This window comes from Leuresthes tenuis, unplaced genomic scaffold, assembly GCF_036924035.1.
Source record: "Leuresthes tenuis unplaced genomic scaffold, fLeuTen1.0.hap1 SCAF_16, whole genome shotgun sequence".
In the NCBI taxonomy this organism is placed as follows: domain Eukaryota; kingdom Metazoa; phylum Chordata; class Actinopteri; order Atheriniformes; family Atherinopsidae; genus Leuresthes; species Leuresthes tenuis.
In genome coordinates, this window is record NW_027325370.1 from 27,179,228 (window position 1) to 27,207,146 (window position 27,919).

Genomic DNA, 27,919 nt, shown 5'->3' on the forward strand with positions numbered 1-27,919 from the left:
CACCAACAAGGTGACGTCAACACGATTAGTTTCGCGAGCTGCGAACCAGACACATTACATTACAGCGTTGTCATCTGTGTGAGTCTCAGAACAGATTACAGCTTCTGGATAGTAAAATTTCTTAGAGGAACAGGGACATTTGTCTTTCGGCGCACGTGATGTTGCATGTTTCCCGCAGGTCTTGAAAGCAGCACAAGTGGAATGGTTTGTTTTTGTCATGTGACAGGAAGCAAATGTTACTCGGAAGTGTGTTTACTGTGGAGACGGTGACATACCTCAGAAGTTTGAAACACGGCAATCGAGCCTGTATTCGTTGGGACTCTTCTATGCTGTTCATGGAAACCAACACGGTTGTTGTTACCTGTCAGTCCGACTTAAAGAAGAAGGGTTGTTTTTGGGTTTAAGCTGTCAGCTGTACATGAGAGTTTCAGCTAAGTAGCTAGCTAACTGGGATCACAACCTTGTCCTGTCGGTCAGTCACCACCACCAGCTGCTGTTGCTTTAGACCACTATTACTGCGTCTTGTCTTCGGTGAACTAATGTCTGTTGCATAGCTGAAGTGGGAACATATGCTGACAGTCGACGCTATGCAGTTCACGTACCGCTAACCCTCTCTATCGTGAGGGGTTTTGACCAGACATGAGCACCTGCTGTCAGTGGCATTAGCTTCACAGCGACATGGACTCAAAGCTCGCTCCATAACAACTTTCGTCTTTGGCGGTAAGTCAGCAGAGTGGGTAGCTTGGTGCTGTTAATGCTAACTTTCAGGTTGCTTTTAGGTTCCTTGTATTTCTGTTTTTTGCCAATGTTGAATCGGTACAGACGGCCTCGGCTACAGTTTGTCGTCGACTGCCGTTAGATTGTGTTACTCCTTTAGCTAAGCCATGAATGTTAGCTGCTAAAAACAAAACGACGTTAGCACCAGTCTGGTGTTGATATCCAAACTGTGGCCTATTTTAGTGTCAAGCTAACACCGAGAATACCAGCCTGTAGACGAACTTTAACTTTAGTTGAACTACCGTCTTAAACTATGACGAAGTTTACTGTTAAGACGCACACACACCTTCTTTTCACCCACATTTATTATCTGGACTGGCAATCATCTCTAATGATGATACAGTATGATATGGAGGCAGTGCAAACCTTACACCACAGAGGTTTTAACAGGAGGGTTTTGCCCAACTTTATCAACTTTTTATCAGTTCGGTTTTACCAGCAGGGCTGAGATCTAAAAGTGTCTGATGGTGGACCCTTAGCGGTCCAATACAACGACAGGCTCTGCCTCTCAGTGGTCTGCCACTGTGGGCTGGTGGTCGGCCTGTTACATCAATGATGCATATGCTAATTTAATGCTAACAAGCCAACTTTATTACAAAAGGTACCTTTTGTCTGCACGGAGTTATCCACACAGCCAGCTGTGGGAATGGCTCTTGGTCATCTACAGCTGTTTAAAATAATTCCTAGCTGCTCTTCGCTAACCCTAACCCTTAGGCTAGCCTTTAGAAATCATGAACCTAAAGAAGCACTGCACTCCAGCTGTCAGCGTCCTTCTGTACCTGGTGTCTCACCACACTGACCGACTGTTCTCTGCATGCTATAACTCCTCAGATGAATTGCACTTTGGACTGAAATGATTACTCGAGTAACAGTGTTGCAGACTTTATATTGAGCCCTTTCAACTGACTGTTTCGGTCAGTCGGTGTTAAACGGCAGCAGCCGTCAGACACCAGGTAGATGTGCTCAATGTGCTCTACAATAAAAAACCTAATTGATAATAATGGCCACCATTCTGAATGGTTGGCCAATTCAGTAAGCTGGAAAGTAACATGCTGACTTCATTTGGTATGTTTTTCCAGACAGCAATGCAGTGTGTGGGGGCCGGGGAGCAAGAAACTGGCCATAAGGGAAACTTTCTTTGTGTGATCCTGATAAAACTCAATGGAAACATTCTGTTCGCTGACCTGGTACTGCGAGCTCAAGCTTGAAACTGTAGCCCCACACTGCTGTAATTTTCAGTGATTGTGTCTAAAAAAGTTTTAGAAACTACAAACTGACACTTGGGCTGTATCTCAAATGTATCAGTAGAAGGACAGTTTTGAAATTCATGTAGCTACTTATGGATATGAAAAAGTAAGTTTATGAAATTCTCCATTTTAGAGAAGATTCTGACAAGTCTTGACTCTCCATCACTTGTTTCAGAATGAAAACAGAAATGTGTACCAAATGAATATAGAGTTGATCATCTCAGCAGTTCAATTCCATTCTGACACCATGAACAGATGCATCAGTTCTGTAGTTCTGTCCTGTCTTTGTTAGGCATTGAGGGCCTCCAACAATCCAGAGTCAAGCGGTTTCTCAACACCATTTCCTGCCAAACCTCAGAGCTGCTCTCACATCATCTCTGAGCCACCAGGATGTTGGAGGGTCTTGTTGCCTGGGTGCTCAACACTTATTTGGGAAAATATGTCAGCAATCTGAACACAGATCAGCTCTCCATCGCCCTCCTGAAAGGTAATTATTAGTGATACATGTTTACATATATAGATATGTCTCTCTCCCTCTCGTATTTATTTATATGTATGTATGTACATATATATATATATGTCTTAAGACATAATAGAGAAAGATTACTATGTATAGGTTTAGTATATAAAAAAAGATATTCTTCCTTTTCTTCCCTTGGATGCAGTCATCAGCATGTCTAAAGAAATTGTGGCATCTTGTCCGCTTGTGTCTTGTAATTCTACAGGTGCAGTGGAGCTGGAAAACCTTCCACTGAGGAAAGATGCCCTCCGAGAGTTTGACTTGCCCTTTGAGGTCAAAGCAGGTGGGTGATGAAAAAACCTAAAGAGTCGTCGGACCCGGCCTGTAAACCCAGCAGTTGCTTCTCCTCCCAGCTGCGGGCCGCTCATGTGAATTCACTCTGAAGTTGATTGAAAATAACTGCCTTCCTTTATGATTTCATCAGAGCCCTGTACTTTTGGATATCATTATTATTGTTTTTTACAATGTATGAAAACTATCTAATGAAGTGGAGAAAAATAGTCAAATTTTACAATAAATGTCAAATATTTGTAGTCACATTGTGTCATTTCTAAATAAGGAACAGAACAGTCATCCATACTGCATGCTGTTTCCTGCAGGGTTCATTGGAAAGATCACACTCCAGATCCCTTTCTACCGGCCTCACAGTGACCCGTGGGTCATCTCCATGTCCCAGCTCAACCTGATTGTTGGCCCTGCCCAGCCGCAGGAGTATGATGGAGAAAAGGAAAGAGAGGAAGAGAGGGAGCGCAAAAAACGCCTCCTCAAGGCTCTGGAAGACAAATTCAAAGTAGGTGCCTGGCTTGTCTGAGGTTGTGTGTTTTGTTCTCCTTCAGTTTCAGGTACAGCTGCCGTGTTCTCACCACATCTCTGACTGATGATGGCAGCAAGCTTCAGATATGTTGGCCTTTCTTTTAGTTTTGCTTTGACAGTTGTCTGCCTTCATTGTTCATCATCAGCAGTTGTCGGGAAGCTTTCAGCATACAAACTTGATTTTCATTGGTTTAGAGGGAGCTTTTTGTCTATACTGGCCAAAAGCCAGCTGGTAATCCTGCGGATGTTTAGCTCGCTCTTATATTTCTGTGCATCTAACTGAGTCTGGCAGCTTGGACCGCACCAGTTAGGTGTGGAAGCCCCCCTGAGTCTACGTTAAAAAGACCCCTGAACTCGTACTCCAATGTTCTGCGACTGATTTTTAATAATCTGGTGGAACTGACTGGTGCAGCTTGGCCTGCTTTGTATTTGCTGCCACATTGCCTAACTTTTCTAGTTGAACCCTTTTTCTTCATGTTCCTCATTAGCGTGGACAGTGTCTGTTTATGTGTACGTATAAGATGTACATATGTGTGCTGTGTGTGCTTCTGCAGAGTGAGTGTGAACAGAGAGGAGAGTCGTACTGGTACTCTGCCACTGCCTCAGTTGTCACCAGGATTGTTGAAAACATTGAGGTAAGCTACAGATCAGTGGTGTACTGTGTCATAAACAACCCAGTTTGTCCTCTGTCTTCAAGTGGTTTTCCTCTGTTTTGAGGAAGACTCTATGCACATTAATGGAAATGGAAACAACTTTCTGAATCACATCTGACCTGCAAAGATTAAAATGATGTGACTCACCAGCTGAACCAACAAAGAGTGACTTACCGGCGTCTTCCCAGATATTATATAGTATCCCAGATATTCCCAGAAATTAAAGTAATTCCCGTATTAGAGCTCTCTTAATTTTCCTTGTGCGAATTTCCACCACAGTAGTTGAGTCCAGTTGAATCGTATGTCCTGGGAGTAACTGAGTGGAAGCTTCCTTTATTATCACCTGTAGCACAGGAAACACAAGAGCGTCCTCTATGAAAGAAAGGACATGCAGTAAACACACATACTCATGTGAATGGCATTAAATTAAATGAAGGTACATTCCAGGCTGTTGTCATGATTAACAGCAGCTGACAGTTACAGACTGAATTGGGATTTTCCACCTCATGTGTGCAGCTGAACATCCAAAACGTGCATCTTCGTTTTGAGGATGACTCTTCCAGCCCAGAGAAGCCCTTTTCTTTTGGGGTTTGTATCAACAACGTATCTGCTCAGAACCCCTCCACAGAGTCGGTAAGTGTTTATTGAAACTTCATGCTTTAAACCTTTCTTTTGAACAACTATTTTCATGAGAACATCAGCAGTTAAATCTTATCATTTTAGCCTCGATGTGCTACTTTTATGTTTCTAGATAACTGACATAACTTTTAACTAAATGTCACACGCACTGAGGAATACTTCCATAAAGTCTGTCATCAAATTAAAACCCTTCCAGGTGTTTCTTTGTACTTTACCACGATACAGAGACATGAGAAGAGTCAGAGTGCCTTCATCTCCCTCTCTGTCACTCAGCAGAGAGCCCCCCCACTACACAGAAAGTGATGTAACTAAGCGTGCTTCATTCTTTGGAAGGTGAAAATGTTTGAGTCTGAGGAGGCCTAACAGAGTAACCCCTCCTGTGGAAAGGGGGAGGGTCCCGTGGACCGTAGTGTGTGTAGAAAGGGGGAGGGTCCCGTGGACCGTAGTGTGTGTAGAAAGGGGGAGGGTCCCCTGGACCGTAGTGTGTGTAGAAAGGGGGAGGGTCCCGTGGACCCTAGTGTGTGTAGAAAGGGGGAGGGTCCCCTGGACCGTAGTGTGTGTAGAAAGGGGGAGGGTCCCGTGGACCCTAGTGTGTGTAGAAAGGGGGAGGGTCCCCTGGACCGTAGTGTGTGTAGAAAGGGGGAGGGTCCCGTGGACCGTAGTGTGTGTGGAAAGGGGGAGGGTCCCGTGGACCCTAGTGTGTGTAGAAAGGGGGAGGGTCCCCTGGACCGTAGTGTGTGTAGAAAGGGGGAGGGTCCCCTGGACCGTAGTGTGTGTAGAAAGGGGGAGGGTCCCCTGGACCGTAGTGTGTGTAGAAAGGGGGAGGGTCCCGTGGACCCTAGTGTGTGTAGAAAGGGGGAGGGTCCCCTGGACCGTAGTGCGTGTAGAAAGGGGGAGGGTCCCGTGGACCGTAGTGTGTGTGGAAAGGAGGAGGGTCCCCTGGACCGTAGTGTGTGTAGAAAGGGGGAGGGTCCCGTGGACCCTAGTGTGTGTGGAAAGGGGGACGGTCCCCTGGACCGTAGTGTGTGTAGAAAGGGGGAGGGTCCCCTGGACCGTAGTGTGTGTAGAAAGGAGGAGGGTCCCGTGGACCGTAGTGTGTGTAGAAAGGGGGAGGGTCCCCTGGACCGTAGTGTGTGTAGAAAGGGGGAGGGTCCCGTGGACCGTAGTGTGTGTAGAAAGGGGGAGGGTCCCGTGGACCGTAGTGTGTGTAGAAAGGGGGAGGGTCCCCTGGACCGTAGTGTGTGTAGAAAGGGGGAGGGTCCCGTGGACCGTAGTGTGTGTAGAAAGGGGGAGGGTCCCGTGGACCGTAGTGTGTGTAGAAAGGGGGAGGGTCCCCTGGACCGTAGTGTGTGTAGAAAGGGGGAGGGTCCCGTGGACCTCTCCCATAGAAGTTGGCCACAGTTTGGCCAGGAAGTTGCTCCTGTAGAGTGGTTACCGTTTGTTAAAATAAAGCCTTTAAGTTGGCAACAATGAGGAGAGGTTGTAAGCAAGAGCAGCTCAAAGATGGAGGAGAGCCTGCTCTGCCAGGAGAGACGCAGACACAGCTGCATTATTGGAAACCTTCAGTGTATCATGTTGTGTCATCTCTGTATCATTTCTGTAAGTATGTGAGAGGTACAGCAGCAGGAACCAGGCACAATGATGATTACTGCCAAAGAAAACAGGCGTTGGAACAATAGAACTTCTCTTTGGGATGAAGAAAGTAGTTTTCATTTCATTTACTTATGAACTACTGTTGAACAACATTTTCTGATTAGTATTAGATTCCCAGATTTGAAGTTGAAATGAGTTGACTGATTATCAAGCAACACGTCAGTCTATTAAACTAAACTAAAAACACGGAAAGAAACTTGTTGGAAGTAGACCTAAAATATCAAACAGTAATTATTATGTAATAACACTGGATACAGCATCAGTCTCAGCTGGAACATGTTATTCATGTGATGAAACTGAAGTGCTGTGTGAATATTATCACTGACATCTAAACATGGCTGACAAATGGCTTTGGAAGTATTGTGCTTATCAGCCATGTGCTATCTACTTTATGTTGAACATCTGTCTCAAAAATTAGATTGTGTGTTTAAAAGACCCTCTGTGAGTGCTGGATGTTAGGCTTCAGGTCCTCCCCGCTGACATTAATGGTGCCGCAGTGACTTGTAGTTATCGGTGAAGTTAACTATGAAGTTACTATTAACTGTGATTACTGCACAGTGAAACATTACCTTAAAGTTTATCTGTCTGTTGCTTGTGTATCAGGTGAGCACATGGCCTCTTTGTTTGCTTTATTTACTCATCCATGTGTGGATGCTTTGATCTGATCTGGATATGAAGCCTCAACAGTCTAAAATGAATAATTATAGAATAAAATAATAATTTCTGTTGAACTCCAGATTTGAGGTGTAAAATGCTCTGGGCCAGCTTTCCGTTCAACAGACCAGATGTTTCCAGTATTTATGGGTGCCCTGTAAGTCAGAGCACTCTCCTTTGGCTTTTTTTTTTTTTTCTTTATCAAACTCATCGTCAATAAGTTCAGGTAATATTTCTCAGAGTCAGACTGTAAAGAACTTTGGTCTTTCAGCAGCTACAGAGCAGAATATTGTGAACAGATTCAGGGAGTCTGGGGAAATCTCAGTGTGGAAAGGCCAAGGACAGAGACCACTGTTGGATGAGCTCGGAGCCCTCAGGCAGCACTGCAGGAGAAACCGTCAGGCCACCATGATCCATACAGCCACATGAACCATATGTTGACTTGCGTGGTCCTATCGATGAATTATATCAATCACATTTAAGTCAACTAAATCTGTGTTGCAGAACATGAAAGTGAGTTGGTGGGTGTGGTCGGAGCGTCCTGTAGTTCTCTACATGGAGTAGAATACATCTGCTGAAATAATGTCACCTTCTTGCATAACTTTGTATTTTGATATTCATTCATTTTCCACAGCCACTTCAGGATTACAGGGTGCATTTTTATATGTGAGAACAGGTACAAAACGGTCAAAAGTAAATATCATGGTATGGAAATGATGGAGACTGACTTTGTGAATGTGTTAAGTAAAGACTTCATATTAGAACACTGCCTTGGTTCACAACTCTGAACTGAGGGACTCGATTTTTGCAGGCACAGAAGCTCGTCCGACAAAAGCAGCTGGAGATCGAAGACTTCAGTGTCTACTGGGATACAGAGTGTGAAATTCTTGGAAAGCTGCCTGCAAATCAGATTCAGGTCAGCTCTGTCAGGTTTTCATTAGGCTTTTCTTTTCCACAAGCTTTGTTCTAGGTGCTTCCTACCCACACTGAGTGACACAGACACAGATATGTCAGAGTTGACCTATTTTCTGTGGTAAATAAGATAAATATAATAAGTTAATCTCTGCTGTTGGGCACAAACTGACCAGCATCACGTCAATGGAAACATTTCAAAAGGGTCATGATGTCAGTTTTAGTGAATTGAAAGTATAAATCCATTGATAGGATGTAATGACAACCCCAACAACGTGCTTCAGTACGTCTCGTGAAGATTTCTGATAAAAGAAGCCAAAGATAAATTGCTGTGCTTTTGTATTTTGATTTATTTTTTATGTCATTCTTACATTTTGTTCTGTTGTGAAGCACAGAACACAGGCACAAGGAGATGTAGTACATTAAGTAAATGCACAGGCTTTGCACATTGTTTTCTGCTTCCATACAAGTAGTCTGAATTGTTTTCTAACTGCACAGGATGCAATGACCCAGTGTATGCAGTGTCGTGAACATCAGTACATCTTTGAACCAGTGTGTGCCTCTGTGCTGCTCAGAAGAAACACTTCCAAGGAGCCTCTGAGGTCTCGACACAGCCCTCGGATTGAAGGCCAGGTTCAGCTGGAGCAACTGTCCTTGCGTCTTTCACAGGTTTGTCTGAAAACTAAGTTGACAGGCGACCTGATTATTGCTCTATGGAGCAGGGTTCTGCTGGGAAGCCTCAGATCTGGGCATTCATGTGGATGATATTTTGGCATGCTCAGACCACCTGTGCTTAGGCCAGGAAGTATGAATACTGTGGTACCGTTTCAATACTTTTAGACTTAGAACTTTCAATCAAAATATCACGTGATGCCTGGAGACATTGCAATCATTTTTATTAACATTCACCTATTTGTGTGGGTTTAGATATAACTGCAAATATGAACTAATTTGTATAGGTATTAAATGTAAGATAATGCTTTGTCAGTTGCTACTTGAAGTCTTGAATGAATGAACATTTCCAAAGAATGGTGTACATACACCAGACTCCAACTCCTCTCCACTCAGCTTAAGACAATATGAGCTGACAGAGACATCAGGAGCAACGACAAAAGCAAGTGTGAAGGTATCATTGAGCTTGTTCACAACAGATGGTGGAATCCCGGACATGTCCCTGTGAAACAGAGGATCTGATTTTACATCCATATCACCTGGAAACAGAGTTGTACTGTTTTATTCTAGCAGTCTGTGCTGCTGCCGACACAGATTGTGATATCATAACCTCGTTTCAAGGCTACAGACACAACATTTCAATGCTTTCAAGGCGATTTTTGGAAATCTCAATTAGCTGTTCTCATTTATAAACGAGGATTGTGTCATCATCACAAATGCTGAAAAATGTCAAAAATACAAGAAGAGTCCACTCAAACAACACAGCTTCTAACCAGAAAAGTCTAAGATATTAGATATTCAGATTATAATCAGAACTACTGCGACTTGCTGCCACTTTGCTGCAATGCACCGCAGAACATCGCTGTATTTAGAATGAAGTGTGTGTGATAGAGTGTGACAAAGGGAGATGTGCGTATAAAAGTGAAGCTAGCATGAGCCCTCATTATCCAAAAGAAAGTGTGTCAAAGATCAAAGGTTAGGAAGATGTTTTTCTTGTTTTCAGGTCCAGTACCAGCAGATAATGGCTTTCCTTAAAGAGCTGGATCGCAGAGAGAGGGGGATGCTGTACAGAAAGTGGAGACCTCAAGTCCCAATTTCTGGGAAGTAAGTTGGAATTAAGAAAAAAGGGTTGGACTCTGACATCAGTCTAGTCTGTTTAGTAAAGCCCCCCACTTTGACTTCTACTGCTTGTGATGTTCGTTTCTTTGAAATCAGGTTTGATCCTGTAACAATGTTTTCTCTTTAGCTGTCGGGAGTGGTGGATGTTTGCCATTCAGGCTAACCTTAGCGAGATCAGGGAGCAGCGGCGGCGAGACAGCTGGATCTTTGCCCTGCAGCGGGCCAGAGACGTGCAGACCTACACCAGCCTCTACTTGTCAAGGCTCAAAGGAGTTCCCCTGAGTCCACAAGAGGAGGTATGACACAGTGGTGCAGACAGATGAATGACACATTTCTGATATGCTTTAATACATAGACTGCAACACTTTGATGGGTCTGCACATTTTAGCAATATAACTTTTAAGATGTGCAAACTTTAAAGCAGATTGAAGCATTTTGTAGACTTCCATTAATGCATAACTCTGCCTGACTGTGGAGGACAAAAGAAGAAGTGTCAGGCCTAAAAAACTATCTACAGCAGATGAACAGGATCTGAAAGTGATGTCCTTAAGAAAGAGGAAAAAATCCAGCTGTGACCTGACAGGACCTGAGAGATGCATCTGGACCTTCAGCTGATCCATCTACTGTTGGCCCAAGCCTCATCAGAAATGGGCTCCATGGAAGGGTGGCTGTCACGAAGCCGTTCTTAAGGAAGGGAAACAGGGAGAAAAGGCTGAGCTGTGCCAAATGACACAAGAAGTGGACTGAAAATCAGTGGCAACAGGTCTTATGGAGGGATGAATCCTCCCCAGAGCCCGGACCTCAACATTATTGAAGCAGTGTGGGATCATCTGACAGAGAACGGAACAAAAGGCAGCCCACATCCAAAGAAGAGCTTTGGGATGTCCTTCAAGAAGCCTGGAGAACTATTCCTGAAGACTCCTTAAAGAAATGACAGAAAGCTGGTCTCAGAGGGTTCAGGCTGTGTTGGAGAATAAAGGAGCTCAGACCAGAGATTCACTTTAAAGCTGCTGAGAACTGATAAAAACTCTGTTTCTGCCTCAGATTCTGGGTTTATGTTCATGTTTGAACATGTTTCAGTGAATCTCTGCAGCTGTTTCCTGTTTGCTAAGAAATATAGAAAGAAATGAGGAGCGAAACAGGACTTTTTCCCCACTTTATCTGAGATCATCATGAAGTCAAAGGTTGATTTGTTAAATATTTTTTGCTTCTGTTGTTGGTTCACTTGTCATTTCATTTCACTTGCTGGTTCATGTAGAGGATGTGCTCATTCACTCCGGTAAGAACGTCCATCGTACTCAAAGTCATCGTTCACGTTGTCAAAATCTGATAAATATCCTGCCATGATGCACAAAACTAGCAGTAGCAAACTCTGTGTGAAGTTAGCCGACTGTCACAGTGCAAGGAGTAAATAAACTGTCCTCCAAGGGGGCGTGGATGAAGTGGTCCCAGTAGAGTGCCTGTGTAGAAATCCCTCCGTTAGCTCTCCTATAGCTGCAAGTAGCCACATAACAGCAGCTATGAGCTAACAGAGCTATAGCACACGTTCATTCATTCATTCTTCTTAAAGTATTGGTGAAATAAAGACAGATAATGCCTTATTTAGAGGCCGCATCGTCCCTGCCCCATTCACTCCATTATATGGATATACGCCGATCTCGAGTAATCTAAATTTCATGCCAGAAATAAGGTGTAGGTTTAAAAATACTGGAGTTCCCCTTTAACCTTTCTGTTTTCAACTTACTTCCAACCTTGAATGTCTGAGTCGTTCACAGTCAGATTGCACAAATTGAACCCAGTTTCTGTGTAATCTCCTGAAACACAGACATAGGTTTAAGGATTATATAGGGTTATAGGGTTAAGGAGGTCTGTGTTCTGACTGTTCTGATGCTGATTTGGGATGCCAGATTGTGTTGAATTTGTTGTGAGGGGGGCCCACAGTGTCCTGTGGAAGACTTTTACTGAGCTGTTCACAAAACTGTAAAGAATGAAGCAAAGTTCTGAAGGGAAAGGTCAGACTGTGGCCTCTGTCTTGGCTCTGCAGAGGCCAGCAGTCACAGCAGAAGAAGACAGAAATGTCTGCTTCCAAACCATGTCTGATGGAGAATGTTGGCAGCTTATCCTCTGACCTCTGACATAATGCTACTTTAATATAAGTCTTCTCTCTAATTACATGAAGAGGAGCACAGTTTTTTTCACAAGCTGTGATGCAGTAATGCCAGACTAAGGTGGTTCTTTTACACGTTCTCTGGTCTGTCGTGCAGTGTGAGCTGGAACGAGTGGAGGAGGAACAGACGTTAGAGGAACTGCACTGTCTCAGAGAAATCGTCCACGACTGGTTTCGAAAGCAGGAGGAGATCGCAGAGGTATGTTCAGATGCTCCCTCAGAGGTATGTTCAGATGCTCCCTCAGAGGTATGTTCAGATGCTCCCTCAGAGGTATGTTCAGATGCTCCCTCAGAGGTTCAGTGTTTAGCCATGTACATGGAAGGTTTCAGATGTTTCCACACTTTGCTCTGTTGCTCACTCCTTGTCTCATCAGTCTGCACACAATGCTGCACGCTGACCAAATAAAAACGTGTTGTAAATTTCTTAAAGATAATCTCCCACCCAGACCCCAGCTTAAGACTTGGTGAAGGCACTTCTGGCGACAATGACAGACTCGGAGTTCTCCTGAAGACACTTTTCTGTGTTCTTGACTGTGTGCCTCAAGTGTGAATTCTGAACTTTGTCTCTGTCTGGATGCCATGATGGACAGTGCCTGGTTTCTGTAGGAAACTCAGTCCAGTGCAGTTTATTTACATGGCACTGGTTCACACTGAAAGTCATCTTAGGGCACTTTACAAAGAATGCAAACGAGTTCAGTACAAGTCTGATGAAATCGAGTTCAGTGCTGTTAATTCAGACAAATTGTTGCTAGAGAGCTGGCTGATGAAGGCTCTCAGACCCTGTTAGACATGTCGGTGAACAGCTCTCTCCCTCTCAGGGAATTCAGACATGTTCTATAAACTGTGGGACCTTCTACAGACACACATAGTCATGTCCCACACATCTGTACACAGTGTGCTTTCAGTGAATTTCACTCACGATTTAACAAAGAGTTTTTTCTTTGTTACGGTCTCGTATTGTGTAGTTTGATGAGAAATAAAGAACAGAATCCATTTTAAGATCAATGAAACGTAGAAGAAGGTGGAGGTAGTAAGAGGATGGGAAAGCTCCCTCATCTGAACTCTCCTTTGTGCTGTATGTGGCATGATGGCAGCACTCCTTGTTCTTAATTACAGTTTTCCTTTGTGTCCTCTTCCAGAATGTGCGAGAGCCGAGCAGCGACCCCCAGCCTGCGCTACCCACCACATCTATTCCGAAAAGTGGCAGCTCAGGGATGATTCAGTACCTGCAGTCTTGGTTCCCAGGTTGGGGGGGCTGGTATGGAGACTCCCAGGACCCGGACAGACCTGAAGAACTCTTGCCAAGTCCATCCTCCTGGGATATCTTAGGTGAGGGGCACACTCCTGACTTTTTCCAGAGGGGGGATGATTTGGCTTCTGTCTTTAGTCCATTTTTAAGCTTCAACAAATGCTTTTGCATCAGGAAGGGCTTTGATTTGCTTATTTGTGATGTAAGATGATGGATGCAGTCTAACATGGTTGAGTTTTTTTTCCTCCATGCTCCTCCAGCAGAGACAGAGGACTTGTTTGACCCTTTGGAGGATTCTCACTCTCTGAACACATTTACCAGGCGAGATCATGTGTTTGCTCGGCTGGATTTCTTACTGGAGAAAGGAGGAGTTACTCTCTTCCACCAGGACAGGAGGGGACACACGCTGCATGAGAGTGGGGTCATCCAGCTGGAATTCTCAGGTGCACTCAAGTCGTGGAAAGTCCATGAGGCACTGTGCAGCTGCATTGTGTTCTTCCTTGTGACTGCAGTGTGTGTTTTATAAAATCTGATGTTCATTCCTTAAGGCACTGCTGAGAGTACAGCTCTGAGAAATCTGGCAGCTCAGACTAGTGATTTACTTCTCTGTGCACACCACCTTCCCTGTTACTTTCTGGTTATTAATTGCAGAAATATTCTATTAGATGATGAAGAAATGTGTTGAAGCACTCTGTTTTGTCTAATAGAAGTCCTTTAGGGTCTGGGATTTATTTAGTACCCACCCCTGATCTGTGCTTCTTTAGAACGTTGTCCCAGACCCAAGAGCCCATTGCTCTTTGTGGTTGCTTAGTGGTGCTGCAAATTCTGGGTCATCTCACAACAAGTGTCCATCCACCCTCTCTTTGTTTGAGCTTCCAAGCAGCCAGACTTTCTCTGTCTCTTGAGCAGCAGTTCTCCAGGCTTTCTGAACGGGTTTCAAAGTTTTTCTTTGGACAATTGCTGCTTTTATAAAAACTCATTTTCTGTTCAGTCCTTGTAAGAGGATAGAACAAAAGGCAGCCCACATCCAAAGAAGAGCTTTGGGATGTCCTTCAAGAAGCCTGGAGAACTATTCCTGAAGACTCCTTAAAGAAATGACAGAAAGCTTGTCTCAGAGGGTTCAGGCTGTGTTGGAGAATAAAGGAGCTCAGACCAGATATTCACTTTAAAGCTGCTGAGAACTGATAAAAAAACTCTGGTTCTGCCTCAGATTCTGGATTTATGTTCATGTTTGAACATGTTTCAGTGAATCTCTGCAGCTGGTTCCTGTTTTCTGGGATATTTAGAAAGAAATGAGGAGTGAACCAGGACTTTTTCACAATGCTTTGCAAAAGTCCTCTATAAAACTTGACATAAATACTACCTCTCCCTTCATGCTCACATCTGTTACTGTTTTCCTTGTCACCCGTCTGTTTCTATATTTCCAGGAATCGTCTTATTTAGGACAGTAAATTTGTACATATATGAAAATCTATTAATTCTGGAACATTTTAACATGTAAAGATCTATCATCAGCGATTGTTGTTTCAGCTTTTCAAATGTAGTTTGGCAGGTCTAGATATCAGGGATTGTTGGACAATTTCATGACTTCCCTGCAATTTATTTAGAACAGTACGTCCAACAATTGAGTGAAGATAATCACCTGATAGGATGTGAAACTGCTTCTGAGGAGCAGGCCAAAGGCTTGTGTTATTGTGGCGCTGGGAAGACTCTTGCCCCATAGACTGGTTCAGTTCTTGCATTAGACTTGTATTGTGTACAGCTGGTCATACTGAAGTGAATTTCCTGTAACCACACTTGTGCAGGGGTGAAGGTGATGGTAGAGTCCCTTCCTCGCTCTGAGTCCTCTTTACTGTCTGTTAAGCTGGGCGGGTTGTTCCTGAGGGACCTGACCACTCAGGGCACCATCTTCCCGGTCCTGGTGTCTCCTAAAATGGTAAGCAGTGATGGGTGGAGATGGAAATATCCTAAAGTACATGAAAGCTGTACTTTTTTCAGGCTCTGATTCAAAGTCATCATGTTTTTAACAACTTCTTGTCACTTGTTGCAGGACAAAGTTGTTGTTGCTGTGAACCAGTCACTGAGCCAGTCCAGCAGTGCTTCTGGTAAGATCAACTCTAAGTTCAACTCTCCCCACATCATATGGTATTCAGTAAGGCTTTATCTGAGATGGTGGTCTTGTTGCCAAGCATATTCTTTTATTTTTGTTACTGGTTAGAAATGAACAATAGTTTCTTTCCTGTAGTTTTTTCCACTTTTTGACGCTCTGGGTGTTTAAGATGCTTTAAAGCTGCTTTCATACCAGGCTCCCACACCAGCCTGTTAGTGTGTGATGGTTACCTGAAAATCACAGAGTTCGAAGCAGTTAGGCTGAACTCACAGGTAGGGGTGTCACTTTAGTCTCACCTCTCATTGGTAACGTTGTGCATTGACAAATTGAACTCGGGTCCTTGGCCTCGCTTTGCGAGCATACAATGTGGTGGAAACGTGAGAATATTTGTAATTTTCAGATGAATTTGGAGGTACCAGCCAATCAAATCCTCTGACTAATCATATATCTGGTCTTATGACTGATCGTTGCTACTATTCTAAACATCAGGCCCGTCGAGTGTTGAAGCTTCTTGTTTGTGTGCATATTGGCTGAGTAAGCACAGCCCCCAGCTGCGTCCATGTGTTTGGTGTGAAGGGACCACAGCTCTCTTTTTCTAACTGTGGTCCAACATGGCCGACAGGATACAATGTAACACCCACCCCATCAGGCTCCCCTGGGAGGTAATATTGAAAAGAAAAATATTTAATTTTTACCAAAGGGAAATTATATTCTGTTATATCTAGTAATGGTTAGTGGACTGAACTCCAGTTCTGTTTGTTGAAGGCCTCGAAGCTCTGAGAAAACACACTGTTGCTGGCACTGGGAAAGGATTCAGTCAGATAGTTTTAGTGGGAACATCTACATGCTAAATTAGATGTGAAAAAGGGTATCAAAAAAAGGAGATGGACAAATAAAGTCATCACGTTTAACCTGGTGAACCTGTTTTTATGTGAAACGGTACAAACACTGCACTCTTTCAGGTCTGTGGATAATGATCGACCTGTTCTCTGGTGCACCTTCATATTTCAAAAGGTTTATTAAAGATAAAAAGTGAAAAATACTATCATTTGTACTATAATTGGTGGCAGACAGAAAATCAGTTACAGATTCAGTTCTAGTTAGAAATGTGATTGAATAGGTCAGACCTTTAAAGAGATCAGGAACTAAAATCAACCAAGACTCCTGATAAGTACTGTTTTCTGTGTGGTCAGGATGCAGTGCTGAGTGCACGTCCCCGGTCTTTGAGATGATATACGAGCGCAATCCTGTGAGGTCGAAGTTTGAGAGAAGACTGGAAGTGAACACTAGCCCACTGAACATCATCTACAATCCACAAGCAATAAAAAAAGTCACAGAGTTCTTCTACAAAGGAAGAGTTCACACCTCAGGTTAGTACCAAAACTTACCATTCCTCCTCTGAGCGCGCTGCGTTCACTCTTCACTACCTCCTCCAGCAGGTTTCCTAGCATCCACATTGGTCCAGATGGTTCTGAGCGTGGCAGTGTCTGGTGTTTGATCACATTTTGCTCCACTACTCACTGACCTTCGACCTAAAGCTGCCTTACTCAGATCAGTCAGGTCACTCGGGTCATGCACAGTGGAGCTGCAGTTCCATATGTCTGATGCTGTGGACTGTGAGAAAAGATTCAAGGTGTTCTGCTGCTTCTAACTTCCTCTGTGGCAGATTATGGAAGTGCAGCTGAAATCCCTGCACGGACGTTGTCTTTAACCCTTAGGAGTCTGTGCCCATGCTGCAGCGGGCATCACACGTTTTTTTTATTTTTCAGAAATTTAATCACGAACAGAAATGATTTTTTTACATCAATTAACATCTTTTTTTACCTAAAAGACGTCTGACATATATGTGGTGGGTTTTGAGATTTAACGAGTTTATCAGAAAGCAAAGTTAGCATGTACCGAGTTCTCAGGTGGATCGCTGGTTTGCACTTTCAGTGTGACAGCTGAAATAATTCTGCAACACATAGGGTATCAGGTTACATGAAGTGACTTTAAAGGTGGTTAGTAGCAGATATAGCAATATGGGGCATTTATAATAGACTCCTAACTTTCAGGGTGAGCGGCAGTCTGGAAAGTGACTACGAGTTGTTAATTGAATTGCACTTCCACAGAAAGATGAAACGTTGGAGCCCATACAGAGCACCATCTGAGTGATTCAACCCCACTTGCATTATCTGAGGCTGTTATTCTGGTCTAAGAGGCTTGATGTGGTACGTTTTCAGTCAGAAAAACACATTTACCTCCATGTTAAAAGTCCAGTTTGGTCGGACTAGCACAATAATTCAGTTTTTTGCTGTGTGAGGTAAACATGCTTAGCAGTGCAGTGACTTCTGGGTCTGCAGCAGCTGTTTAAAGTCGTACAGGCTGACGCTCCTTCTGGACCTCTGTGTTCCTCTGTGTTCCTCGCAGGAACCTCGTCTGGTTCTGTCATTCCTACAGACAAGGCAGTCTCAGTCCAGACTGTTCTCATTACTAGATGCTATCAGAGCAGCCTCTGAAGGCTCGTCTTTTCAGAGAACGCCTTCTCTCCTAACACTTCTAACTCACCCGTACCTTTGTATCTGTGCCTAAACCCTGGAATAAGGGCAACTGAACTTCTTTTTCTTGCTTCTTGAAGACGTTTCACCTCTCATGCAAAAGGCTTCTACAGTTCTAAACTAGTTGTTGGGGAGTAGGATTAATTATATTAAATATAATTCATTTACTGAGGCCGTCTCCAAGAAAGGACAGAACAGATTGCACTTCATATGGAAACGTAGGTCCTTCAGTGTCTGCAGCAGAATGTTGCATATCTATCTGTTGGGGCAGCAGCATCAGAGAAACAGCAGAGAAACTGAACAAACTGATAAAGAAGGCTGACTCTGTGCTGGGGACGGCCCCTGGAGCAGATTGTTAAAAGAAGAATGCTGCACAGGTTGATGAACACTGAGAACAACACTGACCATCAGTTATCAGGTATCAGTTTGAGGCTAATGATAAACACTTATAATGATTGCTTAAATGAAGAAAAAATATCAACTCATCTTGAATTTCATGGAAATTGAAGTGATACCGAAGAGAAACAGCAGGTGGAACATGTTGCAACTAATCGAGGTTAACTGGCAACGGGGTTAAAAAGGGCACCATAGAGAGGCAGAGTCTCTCAGAAGCAAAGATGAGCAGAGGTCTGCAAATTGTGGAGCAATTTCAGAAAAATTTTAATATAAAACTTTAAATATTCCATCATCTACAGTATTGGTGCATTAGTGCCTATAGAACCAGAAAGCTGCACATCTGGAAAGTCTCCATCAATGCTGAAAGGTATAAACAGGCTTTAGAGCAACATCTGCTCCTGTCCAGACGACGTCTTCTTCAGGGAAAGCCTTGTATATTTCAGCAGTTAAACCACATCCTGCATCTGTTCCAACAGCATGGCTTCGTAGCAGAAGAGTCCGGGTGCTGGACTCACCTGATTTGCAAGTCATTGCATTATCTTTTTATTTATATTTTACGCAGCGTCTCAACCTTTCTGAAATTTGAGTTCTACATATTTTCTTAAAGATGAAATGAAAACTCTACAACATACTGGAGAGTGTGTGTTGACAGTAAATATGAGCTGACTGAACAGTATTATTGCAGAAAACATCAAAAACAACTACACGTCATTTCAAACCATGTAAACCACTGGTACAGCCGGTGTTACTCAGAGACTTATTGATAATGTGAGCAGATTATTGAACTTATTTGTTTGTTTTTCATACCCAGGGTTCGGCTATCAGTCGGAGCTGGAGTTGAGAGTTACAGAGGCTGCCAGAAGGCAGTACAACAAGCTGAAGATGCAAACCAAGGCAGAGATCCGACAAACCATAGATCAGCTACTTGTGGGAGAGTTTATTGTAAGAGAAATAGAATCAACTGTGACATAAGAGAGGTGGCAGTTGGATTATTCATAGGTAACATATATGTGTTTGTTTTGCAGGAAAACAGTAAGCGTTGGACCATGAAACTGGACATCTGTGCACCTCAGGTGATCTTTCCTGATGACTTCCAGTCAGAGGACCCCATGCTGGTTGTGGTTGATTTAGGCAGGATTTTTCTGACAAACTCTCAAGGTGAAAAAATCCGAAGTTCCTCCCCTCCCCTGACCCCCCCTGCCCCAAAAAATCTTTGAATACTGAATCTTCTTCATTTTTGTGTCTGATGTTTTTGACTGACCCCACTTACCAATGCTACTTATTTTCTTTGAAGATGACAGTATGGTTGATTCAAAAGCAACTCAAGCTGAAAGAGAAGACATGAGTGATGATGAGTACAAGACTCCTCTTGCCACCCCACCAGAGTCTCCCCCACCTGAGCTGGACATGCCTTTAAAAGCACAGGTCAGGGGCCCTGAACTTCCCAGCCTAACATCCCCAGAGGGCACACAGGCCTACAGCCGAAAGCTGTATGAAAAGTATTCATTGTCATTTAAGGACCTGCAGATAATGGTCGGTCGCTATAAGGACAACTGGAAACACCTTCAGGAAAGTGAAGTAGGGCCCACACATGTGGTTGAAAAGTTTAATGTGTTGCTGCAGCTTGAGCAGAGACTGCGCTACACATCAGACCCCCAGCTGCCAGGGGCCGTGCTATCAGGAACACTACCTGATCTCAAGGTCCATATCAACCTTGAGAAGATGACTGCCATAAGGAGTTGTCTTGCTAGGCTGAACAGTTCACCTATGAGTGAAGGAGACAAAAGCCCAGAGAAAGGTCCAAATACAATGTCTGCTGATCCTCTTTCACTCCGCCATGACAAGATCTTTCTCAGGGAGGACAGCTCCTGGAAGCTGCAGGGTTCAGCCAAGAATCTGACTCAGAGTGTGATGACATTAGAGCAGCACACACGGGAAGTCCTGGTGGAATCCCGCCTGCTTTTAGCAGAATTTAACATCAACTACATGCAGCTTGGTGTCGAGAGTGATGGCCGCTACATATCTGTTCTCAAAGTATTTGGCACTAATGCTCATTTTGTAAAGCGGCCTTACGATGCTGAAGTCTCTCTGACTGTGCATGGTCTTCTCCTGGTGGACACCTTACAGACTTATGGCTCAGACTTTGACCTCCTTGTTGCTTCTCATAAGCATCTCAGTTTTGACATACCAACTGGCAGCCTCCGAGAAAGCCAGCCATCCTCTCCGGGGTCATGTGATGGTAGGTCCTCTGAGCATCAAGGTAACCATACTGAGTTAGCCTCTGATCTGCCCATCAGCAGCATATCCCCATTCAGTTCCATCCTCAAAGACCAAGAATCTCTCATTAAGCTGGAGTACCAGTTTGTGAGCTCAGACTGCCCCTGCATGAACCTTGACAGCTCCCTTCAGGTTACAAGCATGCAGGTCAACAACTTAGACATCATTCTCAACCCTGAGACCATGGTAGAGCTACTCAAGTTCCTCCAAAAGTCTTTCCCCAAAGAAGAAAACACTTGGGCATCATCAGCAACACAACACATAGCGCAGCCTAACAGCCAGGAAGCTGACGGGGCATATCAGTCCACCTATGATCAGAACAAAGAGTTAACTGTTGAGATCCATCGCCTTAACCTGCTCCTACTTAGGACTGTGTCCACTGGTACTGCTCTGGGTGCTGAGAAGAAAGGACTGAAGATTGCCACTGCCAGTATCACTGGTACCAAAGTCAATATGTCCCTGGGAAGTCGGTTGGACATCAGTGGTTCACTTGGTTCCATGCAACTTGTGGACCTGGCCCAAGAGGGAGGCCAAAGCCAATTTGTGGTTAGTATTGGTAGTGTTGACCACACCTCCACAAGTCTGGATGGATTAACATTTCTGTCTGATACAGGAGAATGTCCCACGGATGCTTTGAATTTTCGCCTTATGGAGAAATCCCAAGGGGAGTGTGCACTGCAACTCGAAATGGCATCTCTGCACTACAACCATTCAGCCAAGTTCCTGCGGGAGCTTAGTCTGTCGGCCAATGAGGTGGAAGACAATTTCCGCTCCATGTTGAAAAGTGCTGCCACTAGAGTTTCAACAGTTCTAGCCACTAAAACAGCAGAATACAGTGGTATGGTTTCACTCTTTGAGACTCCTTCACGGAGAACACGAACTTTGAGTCAGAGCTGGGCCTATTCATTTGAGGATGAGGAAGACGTTCATGCAGAGGAACTTGAATCCACCTTAGACACATTCTTGGTGAAGCTGACCCTAAACATCAGCATTGAGTCACCAGTTGTGTCCATTCCCCGTAAACCTGGACACCCTGAGCTATTGGTTGGTCATCTAGGAAGCATTAGAATACAGAACTTTCTCAATGGCCAAGACTCACAAGACGAGAGGCTACAAGTGTTGGTGAAGGATATACGACTGTATTCCCTCAACATTAGTCATTTGGTTTTGAAGAGGGCACCCAGAGGGGACAATGCTGACTATTTGTCACCATCCCACAATGGAAGCATCAGTCAAGATGAAGCACAATTCACACGTCAAGACTTCTTTGAATCCCTCAGTCGGGGAAAAGGTGAGAAGATTGCAGATGTTCACTTCTTCATCAAGTTGCATTTCAAATGCTAGGTTCTATTCAAGGAAAATGATTCAAGCATGCATTCTACTTTATATGTGGCCTATTCACGCAATTCTTTTTCCTCATCAGCCTTCCACATACTTAAAGACACAACAATAGAGTTTACCCTCGAGAAACTCCCTGCTGACGAAGATGCCCAGCTGATCTTACTCACCACAGAGGAGTCCTTCAAGAGTACAGGACAACTAAGAGTTCAGGGCAAATTTGTCAACCCTGTTCAGGTATACAGTCATCCTTTCTTTCGTTTTAGACAAAAGGTCCAGGCCCCAGTAATGGGTATGTTACTTACACAGTACCAGTCAAAAGCTTGGACAAACCAACAGTCATATGAATCCTGGTTCTAATCTCAGCTGAATTGGATTAAGTGGGTTTAGAAAATGGGGAGGTGTTGATGGATGGACATTCACATTTACCCTGTCCTCCCTGGTTTAACATACAAAGAAGGGAATGAAATTAAAGTGAAAGAGAATGAAGCATTTAACTGGGGAAAAAAAATACCATAATGCCTTATTGTGTCATACTAATGTATGAATATTTGACTTGTGTGATAGGTGTTCCTGTGCAAGCCTGTGTATGAACAAGTTCTCCAGACGCTGGATAATTTGTCCTTGATTGAGAAGCAACAGGTCACACCCAGCCAACCTCCCACTCCTCCCCCTCCAACTCCTTCTTCTGTCAGAGGCCACGCCTTTCCTGACCCCCAAGGAGGGCTGTTTGCGAGGGATCCTCCTAATATTAGCTTCTCCCATTCGTCCCTTTCTTCTCCTCTGGCTCTACAGTCGCAGAAACCTGCTCAGTACTCGTCATTCACTCAACTAAAAGTCACTTTGCATGTGGCAGAGTTGCAGGTCCAGCTCAGTGCTGACCTGACCCAGGGCTCTCAAGGCTTAGTCAGTGTCCGCTTTCAAGATTTGGAGGGAGACTTTACCAAAGATCACCCTCACTTACTTGGAGTACAGCTGGCTCTGCGTGCACTGCTAATGGAAGATCTCCTGGAGCCGAACCCCGAGTCGAAATATAAACATTTGATAGTGTCTCGTGGCGCTCCCAAGCCCTCCACATTTTGTCCAAAGGAGTATCTTTCCCAGAGCTGTCCATCAGCATCCAATGCTCTCTACCCAGACATGCCCCGCTCACTGCCTGCCCACATTGAGGAGGCCAAGAATGTCTTCCAGCTCTACCAGAGGCATCCCAGCACCCCTTCATCTGGCACTCGCAAGTCCAAGAGGGACCCAGACTGTCCCAGCACTCCACCTCCTTCTCCTACACATCAAAGGGCCTCTTCTCAGCCTCCCCCAGACTTTGATGATTCGTTAGTTCATATAAATGTGCTGCTGGTGGACCAAAATCACCCAGAGTTCAAAACACGTTATGGCAGTGTGGGGCGAAGTGTGGATGTCGACTTTAACTGTCTGGATGTTTTGATCACACTCCAGACATGGGTTGTCATTCTGGACTTCTTTGGTATTGGCTCCACAGCCAATAATCATGCAGTGAAGGTTCCAGTGTCTCTGCAGACTGTACCAGGACACCCTCTGTATGAGCCAGACATCGGTGAGGAAGAGGTAGCACAGGTCATCAACACAAGAGTGGACCTAAAGGTATGTCACACTGCTTGATGCGTGCGGTTAAACGGTCTGGCTCTGGAGAAAATGGTCGACTGGTGTTAAACGTTCATGGACACTTCAAACCCCGTGTGAAAAATGATGTTAGTGGCACTACCCATCAGTAACTTCCTGTTAGCCATCACATGTTTGTTATCAAGTTGAATATTTCAAAATTATTTGACAGACTTGTGGAAAAAGAGGTAGACATTCAGGGTGAAGCTAAAACAACCATCATTCACCATTTTCAATTCTTATTGGAACCCACATAGTCTTTTGTCATTTGTGACCCCAGTTTTCATAAAAATGTATCATTCTTATCTTGATTTTCTTCGACATGTTTGGTGATTCTCCATGACTGGTCTGAAGTGAATGCTGTGTAACCAAACCTGTCCCTGATTTCCGTTTTAGGTTCATTCTTTGTCTCTTGTCCTGAACAAGAAACTCAATGAGCTTGCCAGAGCTAGTGTGTCCAAATTGTCTGCTCATCTGGAAATGCTTGGTGTGTATGAAAAGCTTAGAAGTCATCTTGCATAAATAGAACCAACCACTCCTCACGACATCGTTTTCATGGACCTAATACGGCAGCTCCATACAGAGGATAAATGTTGAGTGTTGTCACTTTATGTGTGATGTTCCAGACGGGGACCTGGCAATACACGGCAGTTTAGGAAGTTTGTCCCTGAGTGATCTGACGCCACATGGTGACCTGTACAGAGAGCGCTTCACCACACAAGGAGGAGATGCGCTTGTTTTCAACATTCTTAAGTATGAGTCGCACACTTACTCTGAACTATATGGAAGACCTCAGAAGGGGTGATCTGTTTTTGATCACCTTCATACTCTTTTCCATCAAGGTACGGCCAACCTGATCCTTACCTGGAGCGGGATTGTGACATCAAAGTATGTTTGCAGATGGCATCGGTGCAGTATGTCCACACCCAGCGCTTCCAGGCCGAGGTGGTGGCCTTTATCCAGCACTTCACCCAGCTGCAGGATGTCCTCGGCAGACAGAGGGCTGCGATGGAAGGCCAGGCTGTGAGTGCTGGCTGCTGGGGCGTTTTTTCACCGTTTGATAACCATATAATGCCTACTGGTTTTACATATATTATCCAGTAATCTTTCCTAATATTTGCCAGCTGCTTTCTCTTCAGCTAGTTGGATAAAAAGTCATCTAGCTTACGAGCTGACATGATCTTGGCTGCGTGCTTGTGTCTTTTCTTCCGTTCCACCTTTTCTGCTCACTCTTTTACTGTTTCTGCCTACAGGTGCGCGATCATGCACAGCGGGCATCCAGAGTCCTGCTGGATATTGAGGCTGGAGCCCCAGTTATCGTCATCCCAGAGAGCTCACGGTCGCCAAGGGTCATTGTGGCAAACCTGGGCCAGCTGAGGGTGCAGAACTGCTTCTTGCCCGCTGGGGCTCATGGAACCTTTTCCCACCGAGACAAGGTAGAGAAACTCACCATGGCTCATGCCTTTTTCCCTTCTCTGGTGAGTCACACTACCTGTTCAAAGGCATCTGCAATGCTCCCAACCGTTCTTTCTAATTACACTGTATTCATTCATGCAATTAATGGTAATGCCAATATGAATTTATACCAAAAGCCAAACATTTTACGACAAACAATGATAATTTCTCATAATCTTATAGTTGATAGCTTTAGTAGTATTATCTGAAACTGAAGTGAAATGCTCAATGAATACAACATTGCCCGTTAACTGTAAAGTACGTTTCCTTAACTAACAAACTGTTTGATGTTTGTTCAGCAAGTCATATGTTTAAGGGTCTTTTTGCACTTGAAGCTTTCACCAAGTTGCATGGTTTTGGTACCTTGTTTATTTTGTATCTGACCCATCTGCGTGGGGTCTGCGGAGGGATCGCTTCCTGATTAGTGGGGGGACACAGCTCCACGCCAGTTTGCGGGGCTTGACTTGCTCTTGGGTTCTTTTCAATAGTGTGGAGCCGAGATTCCAATTCAGATAACCTCGCCTCCAGAACACAAAAAGGCTCCATTTGTTACATGTACCATTATCGCTAAAGGAGGCAGAGGAGTAACTAAACCTTAGACATACAGCCTTGCTAAGCTAGCAGACCTTAGACACACAGATGGAAGAGCACGGAAGTGGCTCTGTTCACCGAAATGTTCCAGGAACTAAGTGTGTATTACAGAGTTTACAGTGGGACATTTTCTGTTATATGAAGGATTTTAATGATGTTCATAAAGCCCAGAGCAGCTAGCACGTATGCAGAGCACAAGAGAGCTAAACAGTGTCCTGTCATCAGCTTCTTGAGGCGATCACCTGACATGTTCTCCAACAGTTTTAAAGGAGTTCCCAGATATAAAGAGCACTCAGCTGTGTTTAGGTCAGGTGACTGTGGAGGTCATGTGATGAAGCAGTCCTCCATCCTTGTGTGTTCTGGTTAAATGTGCCTTCAGGTTAGAATCATCAGCCGAGCACCCCCACACCATCATACCTCCTGCTCCATGCTTCAGGGAGGCAACCTCACAGACTAAAATAATTTTTTGTGTAATAAATAAGTAAAAAACAGAAACAACAAAATGTACAAGCCAGTTTTTGAAGTTTAATTTGTTATAAAAATAATTGATAATGATAATTATTTACAGCAGCAGCTCTCATGAGTTATTAATGATTTTTTTCCTTTATGTTGTTGTTTTTTAACGTAAAGAAGTGGCCTTTTCCCCCCACGTGCTACACTAGCTTGTTTTGTCCTGTGAAGGTAGAGTTCTAATTGAACTGAAAGTCAGGCTCATCTTAAAAACATCCACACTAGCGACTCAAACCATGGTCCTGTTGGGTCCAGATGAGAACATCTGTTTTTACTGAGCTGTTGGACAGTTTTGTGGGGGCAATGGTCCACAGGAGAAGTTTCAAGTCATTTGTCATTTCTGCTGCAGCTTAAGTGTGAAAGGACCCTGAACGTGTTGTCCTGAAAAACCTTTAAAACTGTGCAACGTGCCAACACAACTAACCTTCAGGACAATCCTGGATGTGTTTTTTTTCTTGTGAAGAATATTCTACTACATGGAAGTTCATACAAGGAACTGTCCCACTACAAGGTAGAGCAGCATGCTGCTGTTTGGTGTGAGTCATCATGCTGTGGGGCTTTGAAGCTCTGAGTGATAACTGATGTATAATGGACTGAACCAAGTTCTTAAGCTACTTGATCATGTTTGTGGGGCATGATGTCTTTAAATGAGCACAATTCACATAAATATCATCAAATAACTATTGGAAAACATGCTGTAGAAGAGTTACTGAGTTTGTTGATCATAAGTTAACAAGAACGTCACTTCCCCTTCCAAAACCATAGAGCCAACAGGGTGAAGCTATTTCTTTTGCTTTAGCGTCAGACAGACACAGAGCCATGTTTTGTCCACTGCAGGCTCCTTGTAGCCTGTCTGCACCCCCACAAACATTCAGACCATAATGGCTGTGAATGGTCACTTGGTGTGTGTTGACATGGTCCACTGCTTTGATCAGATCCAGAGTGGTAAAATGTTACAGACTGTAACTGGAAGCTAACACAATAACCAGCATTCTACCTGCAGCTGTAGAAGCTCTGCTGAGTTCTGTAGTGGGTTCTACCTGCAGCTGTAGAAGCTCTGCTGAGTTCTGGAGTGGGTTCTACCTGCAGCTGTGGAAGCTCTGCTGAGTTCTGGAGTGGGTTCTACCTGCAGCTGCAGAAGATCTGCTGAGTTCTGGAGTGGGTTCTACCTGCAGCTGTAGAAGCTCTGCTGAGTTCTGGAGTGGGTTCTACCTGCAGCTGCGGAAGCTCTGCTGAGTTCTGGAGTGGGTTCTACCGGCAGCTGTAGAATTTCTGCTGAGTTCTGGAGTGGGTTCTACCTGCAGCTGTAGAAGCTCTGCTGAGTTTTGGAGTGGGTTCTACCTGCAGCTGTAGAAGCTCTGCTGAGTTCTGGAGTGGGTTCTACCTGCAGCTGTAGAAGATCTGCTGAGTTCTGGAGTGGGTTCTACCTGCAGCTGTGGAAGCTCTGTTGAGTTCTGTAGTGGGTTCTACCTGCAGCTGCGGAAGCTCTGCTGAGTTCTGTAGTGGGTTCTACCTGCAGCTGTAGAAGCTCTGCTGAGTTCTGGAGTTTGTTCTACCTGCAGCTGCGGAAGCTCTGTTGAGTTCTGGAATGGGCTCTACCTGCAGCTGCGGAAGCTCTGCTGAGTTCTGTAGTGGGTTCTACCTTCAGCTGTAGAAGCTCTGCTGAGTTCTGGAGTTTGTTCTACCTGCAGCTGCGGAAGATCTGCTGAGTTGTGTAGTGGGTTCTACCTGCAGCTGTAGAAGCTCTGTTGAGTTCTGGAGTGGGTTCTACCTGCAGCTGTAGAAGCTTTGCTGAGTTCTGTAGTGGGTTCTACCTGCAGCTGTAGAAGATCTGCTGAGTTCTGGAGTGGGTTCTACCTGCAGCCGTATAAGCTCTGCTGAGTTCTGGAGTGGGTTCTACCGGCAGCTGTAGAATTTCTGCTGAGTTTTGGAGTGGGTTCTACCTGCAGCTGTAGAAGCTCTGCTGAGTTCTGGAGTGGGTTCTACCTGCAGCTG

General features: G+C 44.4%; 1 protein-coding gene across 7 annotated transcripts in view; it reads left to right on the top strand.

Moving 5' to 3' along the window:
* The first annotated feature begins 227 nt into the window (after positions 1-227).
* The window catches only part of vps13d (vacuolar protein sorting 13 homolog D), a 73,826-nt gene continuing 46,134 nt past the window's right edge, over positions 228-27,919 (top strand). For 4 of the 7 annotated variants that reach the window (XM_072366703.1, XM_072366705.1, XM_072366707.1 and 1 more), the window contains exons 1-25: positions 228-720; positions 2,317-2,511; positions 2,750-2,827; positions 3,144-3,334; positions 3,912-3,992; positions 4,527-4,643; positions 7,768-7,872; positions 8,367-8,537; positions 9,544-9,644; positions 9,787-9,955; positions 11,924-12,025; positions 12,966-13,155; positions 13,336-13,518; positions 14,881-15,011; positions 15,126-15,180; positions 16,379-16,555; positions 18,930-19,060; positions 19,144-19,276; positions 19,413-21,686; positions 21,819-21,970; positions 22,301-23,350; positions 23,765-23,855; positions 23,995-24,121; positions 24,211-24,391; positions 24,622-24,804. In XM_072366703.1, coding sequence (XP_072222804.1) covers positions 2,415-2,511; positions 2,750-2,827; positions 3,144-3,334; positions 3,912-3,992; positions 4,527-4,643; positions 7,768-7,872; positions 8,367-8,537; positions 9,544-9,644; positions 9,787-9,955; positions 11,924-12,025; positions 12,966-13,155; positions 13,336-13,518; positions 14,881-15,011; positions 15,126-15,180; positions 16,379-16,555; positions 18,930-19,060; positions 19,144-19,276; positions 19,413-21,686; positions 21,819-21,970; positions 22,301-23,350; positions 23,765-23,855; positions 23,995-24,121; positions 24,211-24,391; positions 24,622-24,804 — 6,270 coding nt within the window. In that variant the 5' untranslated portion in view covers positions 228-720; positions 2,317-2,414. Of the gene's footprint in view, positions 721-2,296; positions 2,512-2,749; positions 2,828-3,143; positions 3,335-3,911; positions 3,993-4,526; positions 4,644-7,767; positions 7,873-8,366; positions 8,538-9,543; positions 9,645-9,786; positions 9,956-11,923; positions 12,026-12,965; positions 13,156-13,335; positions 13,519-14,880; positions 15,012-15,125; positions 15,181-16,378; positions 16,556-18,929; positions 19,061-19,143; positions 19,277-19,412; positions 21,687-21,818; positions 21,971-22,300; positions 23,351-23,764; positions 23,856-23,994; positions 24,122-24,210; positions 24,392-24,621; positions 24,805-27,919 lie in introns of all 7 variants that reach the window. The other 3 variants (XM_072366706.1, XM_072366709.1, XM_072366704.1) reach the window with 2 other exon arrangements.